Raw genomic sequence first — 10,000 nt, 5'->3', positions numbered from 1 at the left:
AGATGAACACGACAGGCTCCTCAGTATAACCCAGCACACGCACACGTCATGTCAACTGGTCACGTTCTTGCAATACAATACACGCTGACATGGATCCGTGGAGTCCCATTGACCCGTAGGTCAATTATATATAATGCCATTTGCCGTTGAAAGGTGTAAAACAATGTAGATCGCTGGTCTATATCACGGAGAATGAAATACAAGAGAACGCTTTCGTGAACCCTCACGAAAATCACTACACATCTGAGCAGAGAACCGGCCTCTATCTTTCTCTACATTTTCACTACCAATTCCGAGTACTGAACGCTACTAAGAAGCGTCGGTCAATACTCCTTCTCGGTACAGATCACTAGGCTTTCATACGAGCTGTAAAACACGGCTCTTAAAGCTTGACAAAGTGACGACGGCCCAGTCATCAGTGACTGGCCATTAAAAAAAAAAGAATTCTCTGTCATTTTCTCTGATCTTTCTTTGGTCCTTTCTCAGGTTTTTCTCAGTTCTCACAGTATTACTAGCTCTGTGAGGACCGTTCCCTACCTTCTATTACTGGGTACATAACTGTCGGGGCAGTGTTGGTACTTGAATGTAGTGTTGGTATTATTTTAATGGTATCAGCTCTGTAAGTAACATTCCCTATCAACGATACAGGGTACCTCAGAGAGGGCGCACAGGCAGACCCGGCTCCCTAGAGAAGACAGACTGTGCACCCACCGGACACAAAAAGAGGTGGAAAAACCCAGCTTCACTTTTTCACTACCTGCCAACTGTACCAAGACATCAGATACATACTGTACCAAGACCAAGATATACACTTCCCACAGATTACAAGCACCCACAAATATTTCTTATAACATGACTAATGACAAAAAAAAACGTCCATATGTACTGGGGATAATACAGCAATGTGCAAACACAGCAGCAAGATTTGTGGCTAAGGACGTCCAATGGAACACAACCACCATAAAGACTGTTAATCAGTATCCCTGCACACCACTCTGATCACTGTACATATATACACACTGTACATGCACACTGAAAAGTTACCATTTAAATACATTAGTAAATAGTACACTTACTTATTCACTCACCTCACCTATTTGTATTTACATTTATATTTTAACATTTTTTGACTTTTGTGATGTTTGCTTTAGCAATGTAAAGGTTTGTTTTCCATGCCATTAATGCCCTTTGATTTCAATTGAATTGAATTGACTTTGGGGCCAGTGTTACTTAGTGGTACTTGGTATCCATGCATTCCTGTTCTCTAGCTTTTTTTTTTTTTTTGCTTTCTCTCCTTCTCTTAGATTTTTTTTTTTCTCTCTCTCTGAATCGTCCATCTTCGATCATCACCTCTTTCTGTCTCTGTGTCTGTGGGTGTTCTAATGAGCACAGTGACTAGAAAACACATGCACTCTGATACATTGCCGAACACACACACACACACACTGTACAGGTGCACCATGGTTATGTCTCTATTAATTCCTACACACATCCTTAATTATATATCTGAAGGGGTGTCTGTTACACACAGACACATACACACACATAAATACACACACACACACACACACACAGCGTGGTGGTTGTTAATTGCCAGGTGGCAGAAGATAACGTGTGACTGGTGCCTGTTTTTGTTGGGGTCACCCATCATTGAGCAGCGATGTCTGTAACCACACACACACACACACACACACAAACACACACACACACAAACACACACACACAATGTCAGACACAGTGGTGAGCAGGGACATCTATAACATGCCACCTGGGAAACTAACCAGTAAGCGAAGCGCAGTAACAAGATAGACATAGAAAACAAGGCTTCGACATAGACAAAAAAAAGTGTGCGTGTGTGTGTGTGTGTGTGTGTGCGTGTGTGTGTGTGTGTGTGTGTGTGTGTGTGTGAGTGAGTGTGTGTGTGAGAGCATGCAAGCGAGCATAGAGGCAGTGAGGGTATGAGGGGTGGTAAAACTCTACCCTCAGCAACGGTTACTATGCCAGTAGAAGACCAACAACACTGGAACAAACAACACTGAGATAGGGAACAAAAAACACTGAGATAAAACAAACAACAACACTGAGATAAAACAAACAACAACACTGAGATAAAACAAATAACAACACTGACAAAACAAACAACACTGAGATAGAGAACAAACAACACTGAAATAAACACTGAGATAGAACCAACAAAAACACTGAGATAGAACCAACAACAACACTGAGAAAGGGAACAAGCAACAACACTGAGAACCAATAACAACACTGAGATAAAACAAACATCAACGCAGATAAAACAAACAACAACACTGAGATATGGAACAAACAACACTGAGATAAACACTGAGATAGAACCAACAACAACACTGAGATAGAACCAACAACAACACTTAGAGAACCAACAACACTGAGAAAGGGAACAAACAGCAACACTGAGATAGAACCAATAACAACACTGAGATAGAACCAACAACAACACTGAGATAAGGAACCCACCAGGAAGAGAAGGGGAGCGGCCGGAGGCTGCTGAACCTGCCAGTCACACCTAATGAATACCAAGTGTGCCAGCAAAGGCAATAATGTTGATAATCCAACCCTGGGACTCTGTCAGAGGGGAGTATTATGGGATATATGTGTTGCTGGGGGTGTGGTGGGGGGGGGGGGGGGGGGGGGGGGGGTAGGGATTCCTGAACCTCTCATGCCTTGGGGCTGCAGCTCCCTCTCCATCTCAATAACTAGGCCGACAGGCCAAAGTATCATAGTCCTAGCCGTGTGCCAAAACCGTGTGTGTGAGTGAGCGTGTATATGTGTGTGTGTGTGGGTGGGGGAGGTTTGAGAGAGAGAGAACAGACAGAGAGGAGGAGAGGGATGTCCACTGAGATGCAGTGTTCTTTAATTAATCCACACTCTTCAACAAGACACACACAACACAGGCGCTTGCACACACACACACACACACACACACACACACACACACACACACACACACACACACACACACACACACAGACATGCACACACAAACACACAGACTGCAGGGGCTTAGAGTTTTTCACCGATAGAATCAGAATATAATGTGTGTGTGTGCGTGCGTGCGCGCATGCATGTGTGTGTATGTGAGTTTGTGTGTGAGTGTGTGTGTATGTCTGTGTGTGTGCATGTCTGTGTGTGTGTGTGTGTGAGTTTATTTGTAAAACAGGGATCAGGGAACTGCAGTTCTCTGCATCGCTCCAGCGGCCAGGCTACCCACCACCGGACCGTCCGAATCTTCCTCTTAACACAGTCCTACAGTAATAACAAGAATACATTCTCAAAAAAAACAACATAAGGGATATTATTTTTAAAAGAATAAACCTGTGTATATAAACTGTATGCATATGCACCACCTCTACCATAGAAACTGAGACCCAACCAACTACCTAGCCCGGTGCTTCATTTGAATGCCAACGCGTGTACTTCAGATTCAAACAGCTTGTTTCAGCTTGAAACATTTCCAGCGCGGCGTCCTTCTCAGGGACAGCGCCTAACACAAAGAGCCATTATCTTCTGAATTATGGCGTTTTCAAACACTTTCAAGAGATCGTGAATTATTCTTGTTACTTGCGAGAATACCCTCTAAAATTTACCTGTTTCATTTCGGTGTAAAGCTGAGTTAGGAGGAGCATAATTTCACGAATGGCTTCTCGCTTAACTACAGCTTCCTGTAAACTAAACAGGTAGAGAGCGTGTGGGGATTTGTCAAAGGATATAGATCATCCGGTGCCTTGGAGAGTGAACTGGTGTTTATGGGGCTGGCTGGCAGGGTGGTATACAGCTTTCATAAGCCTGGGTATAAATGTGAGTCATATCGCTGTGCATCTGAGACCTGCTCTAAAGGGCCTAGCAAACAGGCAGTGTTTTGTAGTATGTAGTTCGCCTGAAGTTGAGAGTGCAGTATTTTTAAATCGTCAGAGCGCACCAGTGGAACGGGTGTGTGGGCTGGTGTGTGTGTGTGTGAGAGAGAGAGAGAGAGAGAGAGAGAGAGAGAGAGAGAGGGAGAGTAAGTGAGTGTGTGCATCCTGCAATCTAGGTCGATATCTGCATTATCACATAGATCTTATCAGAGAGGGAGATATATCATGCTAAACATTTCTCCCCGACACACACCACTGCACACAGAGAAAAGTACCCATCCAGTCAACGCGCTGCGCTCACAGCTCGCTCACGGTCAATAAGAAATGAGCCGGGGGAGAAGAAGAGAAGAAGAAACTTCTACACAGGTGAAGAAGTGAGGTGAGGGATGAGGACTGGAGACATAGAGGGGGAGAGAGGGAGACGGGAGAGTGAAGGAGGGAGGGAGGGAGGGAGGGAGGGAGGGAGGGAGGGAGGGAGGGAGGGAGGGAGGGAGGGAGGGAGGGAGGGAGAGAGATTGAATAGTGACACTGCCAGAACACAATGGGGTCAGGATGAAGAAGCACTCCTAATTGAACCAGATAGAGGAGAAGACAGAAGGGTTCTCGCAGACAGAGAGCACTGAATGATGGAGGGAGGAGAGGGAGGAAGAATAGAGTTGGAGGAGAAATAGAGGGGAGGGGAGAATTGAGAGGGGAAGCCAGGGTATGTCCTGGGTATGGAGAGAGGATGGACACAGTTGTGCTGTTGAGGACAATAATATAGATCGCATTATATCACAGACCAAGACGATGAGGATACTGTAGGCACCTGTTATGGATTCAAGAAAAGGTTAAACTGTAGCTCACTGTGTGTGTGCGTGCATGTGTGTGCGTGTGTTTGCGTGAGTGTGTGTGTGTGTGTTTGCGTGCGTGTGTTTCGGGACCAAGGGTTGGGTTGGATCAAGACAGCGCACAGAGGGGACCGTGACACAGCGAACCCAGGCCAGACCCAGGCCAGATCCATGCAGGCCTTGCTAATTCAGAAGAACCAGACAGGTCAGGTTTGAACTAGCAACCCCGGTGGTTTCGGGAGCGAGGCGAACCACACCTCCCTGCTGTGCCAGTCATTCTTCTCCGCCCCCCCCCCCCCCCCCCCCCCCAGCCCACCTCCCATGTTCCTGACCTGATAAGGCCGTCTCACACGGACCGAAGGTTCTGGAGAGGCGGTTTTTAATGTAAGCCGTCCTTCAGGAAGGATCACAGCCTGGCCGCTGGGCAGAAAGCTCTGGAGCTGGACGCCTCCTCACACAGGCTGAGGTTCAGTCACACAGTCGTCTAACTAGTCCAGAGGTCAGACTGCTGACGCATATAGAGACCGCCAATACCGGCGGGGCGCAGCGGTTTACACAAACACTACTTCCTACTTAACGTGGGCGGCACGTAGCTCGGGAGGTAGAGCAGCCGACGGGGGGATCGTAAGGTCCCCGGTTTGACTCCAGCTCCCGGCAGTGCGCCAACGTGTCCTTGAGCGAGACACCGAACGCTAAAAACGCTCAAGGTGCAACAATCACGGCACGGTGGCGCAGTACCACGTCAGGGCAAGAAGGTCTCCGGGCCTTTCTGTGCGGAGATTGCATGTTCTCTGTTTGCAATGGGTTTCCTCCCAAAGAAGCCAATAGGAAAAACATGCAGAAGAACATATACTCTTGAGTCCGGTCCCTGACCAGGACCTGGACTGAGCGCTTGGACTTGGTCCACGATGGCCGCCCACTGCTCCTGGCTGCCCCTGGAGGAGGACGGCTGGGATGGGAGAAATGTAGGGAACAGTTTCCACCGGCGACCCCCGAATGTTGCATGTGTGTGTGTGTGCCGTGTCACCGCTCACTGTATGTATGAATAAAGACCCCCCGTCGAGTCCAGTCATTTTAAATATTTTTTTATAAAGGTTTGCAGTTGACTAAGGAGATGAAGAATCACAAACACACACACACACACACCGCACACACACACCGCACACAGACACCGCACACACACACACACCATAGACGAGAGGGTCTTACTGTATGTTGGAGCTGTTCCAGTGCACCGCGTGTCTGTTGGCATCCACCTGGTAGAAGTTTGCCCAGGTGAGAGTAAGCACGCAGAGAGACAGCGTTACGAGAGCCATGCTCTCCAGATCTCTCCTCCTTCCTCTCGTCTCGGTCTCTCTTCCTTCTCTCGTTCTCTCTCTCTCTCTCTCTCTCTTTCTCTCTCTTTCTCTGTCTGTCGGTCCCTTCACCCCGCGAAATAATGCGATTCAGACATCCACCAAATTATACCACAGAGGTTCTCTTGCAAAAGCGGCAAGATAGAGCTTTTGCTAACAATGCACTACTAAGGGGGTGCTGTAAAACTCAAATTCCATTGTGATGCGAGGTCCCCCCTCCCCCCTACCCGGGTCCTGCGCCCCCCCAAATCCCCGTGCTAAAAACGGGGGATTCGAGGATGCTTCTCTCGCTAGCGGGTTTACTACGGATGAGCCGTGTTTGGTCCTCTCATACCGAAAGCACCGGCCCCTGAGCAGGCGAGAACACAGGTGCGGAGATCAGATGCTGGAGAGGAGAGCAGTCTTTCCTTGGGCATAAAACGGTCTTCTCTTGTTCTCTCGTCACTGGAACGAGCGGGGGATGTAGAGGGAACGCTGGCGCAGCTCTGCGCTAGTTGAAGAAAACCAACAGTGACAAAAGGAGAAGGAAGGAGAGTCCGTTTACTTCAATATTGTTCACCGCTCAAGCTCCGTTCTTTCTCTCTCTCTGAAATGTTTAGAAAAAGATGGAAAATCAGCTTCCCCTCTCTCTTGCTGGAGCTTCTGCGCATTTAGAAAATCCGCAAGTTGTGCATTCTGTGTTATATCATCAAATCTTTGCCACCAATTAAGTCAGCGAGTTTCGTAGGATCTTCCCTCGTCAATCTGTCCGGCGACCCCTCGTTTTCACGAATACTCATTCTCCTCTCGTTCTCGCTCTCTTTCTCCGCTAGTATCCCATCACTCCCTCTTTCTCTCCTCACTCTATTTGGTAGGCAGCGCTCGTTCTCTTTCTAACTCCACCCCCAGCAAATGACAAAAGCGCTCCTTCAGCGAACTCGCATTCCTTCTATGCTGCGCACAAGTCGCCATCACATCATATCAAACACCTCATTGAGAATAGTTTTTTTTGTTCACTGTTAATTTGAAACAATGCCATGGACAAACGGACAGGGAGGCCGAGGAAACCTCTCAGACAAGTCGTTCCACGACCATCTGTAACCTATTTTCTAATACCGGGCTTCCCCTGTTTTTGCGCCCAGCTGTGCTCCACCCCCTCTCCCACTAAGCCAGGCTCTCTGGGGCTGGGAGTCCAGACACAGTAAGTCAGTCTAATGTATTAGTATCAACTTCAATCCTCTTAACAAATTCATACACGCACACGCGCACACACACACACATACACACATAGAAGTACGTGCGCACGCACGCGCGCACACACACGCACAAACACCCCCACCCCAAGGCGCACACACACACACGCTCGCGCGTGCAACACACACACACACACACACACACACACACATTGATTTGTTCTTTGCTCTCAAACTCATCCATCCATGCCGTGACTCCGCTCATTCACGTGGGTGAGGGTGAAGTTAATGTAGGCTACTTGTTCATCACATAGATCATAATGTACATTAATCCTGCTATCTCTCTCTTTCTCTCTCTCTATATATATATTTCCCTCGAGTGACAGTGTTCATGTGCTTGCTGCTTCATGCTACAGGAGTGTGTGTGTGTGTGTGTGTGTGTGAGAGAGAGAGAGAGAGAGAGAGGGGGGGGAGGCAAAGATTCTGAAAGATTCAGTTAGTCAGAGAGAGAGAGAGAGAACGGGGGGCGGAAGGATGGAGGATGGGAGAAAGATTGTTACAGTTTTCTTCTCGTCTGTTGGGAATGAGTTGGTTCAGGAGAAGTCAAGATGATTTATTGGTGGAAAAAGGTGGGAAATAGAGAGAAAGAGAAAGAGAGAGAGATGAGATGCCATTGGGGATTCCCTCTGTCGTTCCTTTCCTTCTCTTCTCTCGTGAGCTGTCCATTTCTCCCTCCCTCTCTCTCCCTCCCTCTCTCTCCCTCCCTCTCTCTCTCTCTCTCTCACCTGACTCACTCTCCATACCTCCACCTGGAACTTTCATAAGGGATACTCTACCTTTCTGTCTGCCCTCTCTTTCGCACCTACTGACTGACCGTCTCCCCCTCCCCCTCTTACTCTCTCTCCCTCTCCTGCTCTCCTCCTCTCTCCATCTCCTGCTCTCTCCTCCTCTACCCCTGTCTCCCTCTCTCCTCCACCCACTCACCCCCTCTCTCCCTCTCCTGCTCTCCTCCTCTACCCCTATCTCCCTCTCTCCTCCTCCCGCTCACCCCCTCTCTCCCTCTCCTGCTCTCCTCCTCTACCCCTATCTCCCTCTCTCCTCCTCCCGCTCACCCCCTCTATCCCTCTCCTGCTCTCCTCCTCTCCCTCTAACGTTCTCCCCCTCTCTCCCTCTCCTGCTCTACCTCTCTCTCTCCCTCCCCTGCTCTCTCCCTCTCCTCTCCCTCTCTCTCTCACTCTCTTCCTATTTTTGTTCGTCTTTTGTTAGCTCTGTCTCTCGTGATCTACCTGTCATCCCTTCTTGTGCCTCGGCTGTTCCCTCCCTCCCTCCGTTACCCCAGCCAGGCAACTTTTAATGAGGACTCCTCTTTATACCTCCTCTCCTCTGCAGCCTCCGTCTATCAGCGCTCAGCCCTTCGAGACGACCCGGGGAGCGAGCCGAACCTGGCCCGGATGAAGAACGCCCCCTGCTAAAAATGAAAAACACACTCCCCTGCCGGAACCTTGTTACCCGGGCTCCGTCGAGCAAACGGCATTATTGCAAATATGGCCGCCGCGTATTCAAATGAGACCGTCAAAAGGTGCGACAACTCAATTTGAAAATCTCTCGTCCAGAGCGAAAGGAATTATGCGTTGTGTTGTGAAGGTGAATATCATGAATTCTTTATTTTTCCCTGGGTTCCCCTTTTGGTCGTTCTCGAAAACAGACACTGACACAAGTTCTGCTCAGCGGCCGAGGCCCCTGTCAGTGCTGATCAGGCAGATTTGATTTCCAGCTTTGCTATGAGATTACCTGTGTATTGGGGATATTATGATGAGCGGCCCGTGGGCTCTGACACTGAGGATCTCATGACATTTCAGTCCCAAAGCAGACCTGCGGTACATCTGTCAACAAGCCCCTCCCCCAAACTCCAATCCCCCGGTGCGCTCCTATACTGTAGGACAGCTCAATCTGATATCAGTCGCCTGCATCACAATGGCAGGACATCCGTCTCGCTGTCCACCGAGTAAACAACAGATTGCATCAAACGCACAAGTGTACACACACACACATACACACACTCACACACAGACGCACATGCGCGCACACACACACACATACACATACACAGACGCACACACGCGCACACACACACATATGCTTTCTCTCTCTCTCTCTCTCTCTCTCTCTCTCTCTCTCTCTCTCTCTCTCTCTCTCTCACACACACACACACACACATACACACACACACACACACACACACACACAGCAGTGCCATTGTAATGAGAGAACGCATAAGCAGAATGAATATAACTAGGCAAATACATGGCACTCTTAAACTCTCTCACTCTTTCTCTCTCTCGTTCTCAGAAACTCTCTCACTTTCTCTCTCTCTCTCTCTCTCACTCTGGCTGCTTCGCTGTTCAGTGTTGTGTTAGTAAATTGTACTGACACTCCCCCCTCTCTCTTCTCCCCTCCCCACCTCCGTTTCTCCCCATCCCTCCATCCCTCCCTCTCTCACCCGACTGACTGACATGAATTTTCAATCTCTCTGTTTACCTTTCACTGCTGTGCCTAAAACAACACTGGCAAAGACAGAGAGAGAGTGAGAAGGAGGCAGGGAGCGAGGGAGGGATGGAGTGGAAGAAGACGATAGAGAGGAAGACGAGGAGGGGGAGGGGGAGGGGGGAGGAGGAGGGGGGGAGGAGGAGGATGAGGGGGAGTGGGGGAGGAGGAGGAAGAGGAGGAGGAGGGGGATGAGGAGGGGG

At 49.0% G+C, this 10,000-nt stretch overlaps 1 protein-coding gene across 1 annotated transcript in view; it reads right to left on the bottom strand.

Moving 5' to 3' along the window:
• The window catches only part of efna3b (ephrin-A3b), a gene marked incomplete at its 3' end in the record, with an annotated part of 48,853 nt that extends 42,782 nt beyond the window's left edge, over positions 1-6,071 (bottom strand). Inside the window, exon 1 of the mRNA XM_084445171.1 lies at positions 5,936-6,071. Coding sequence (XP_084301297.1) covers positions 5,936-6,042 — 107 coding nt within the window. The 5' untranslated portion in view covers positions 6,043-6,071. The remainder of the gene's footprint in view (positions 1-5,935) is intronic.
• Between the last annotated feature and the right edge of the window lie 3,929 nt (positions 6,072-10,000).

The sequence above is a fragment of the Borostomias antarcticus genome (assembly GCF_949987555.1).
Source record: "Borostomias antarcticus genome assembly, chromosome: 10".
Taxonomy (NCBI): Eukaryota; Metazoa; Chordata; class Actinopteri; order Stomiiformes; family Stomiidae; genus Borostomias; species Borostomias antarcticus.
The sequence above is the reverse complement of the archived record's forward strand: the minus strand, read 5'-3'. Positions and strand labels throughout refer to the sequence as shown.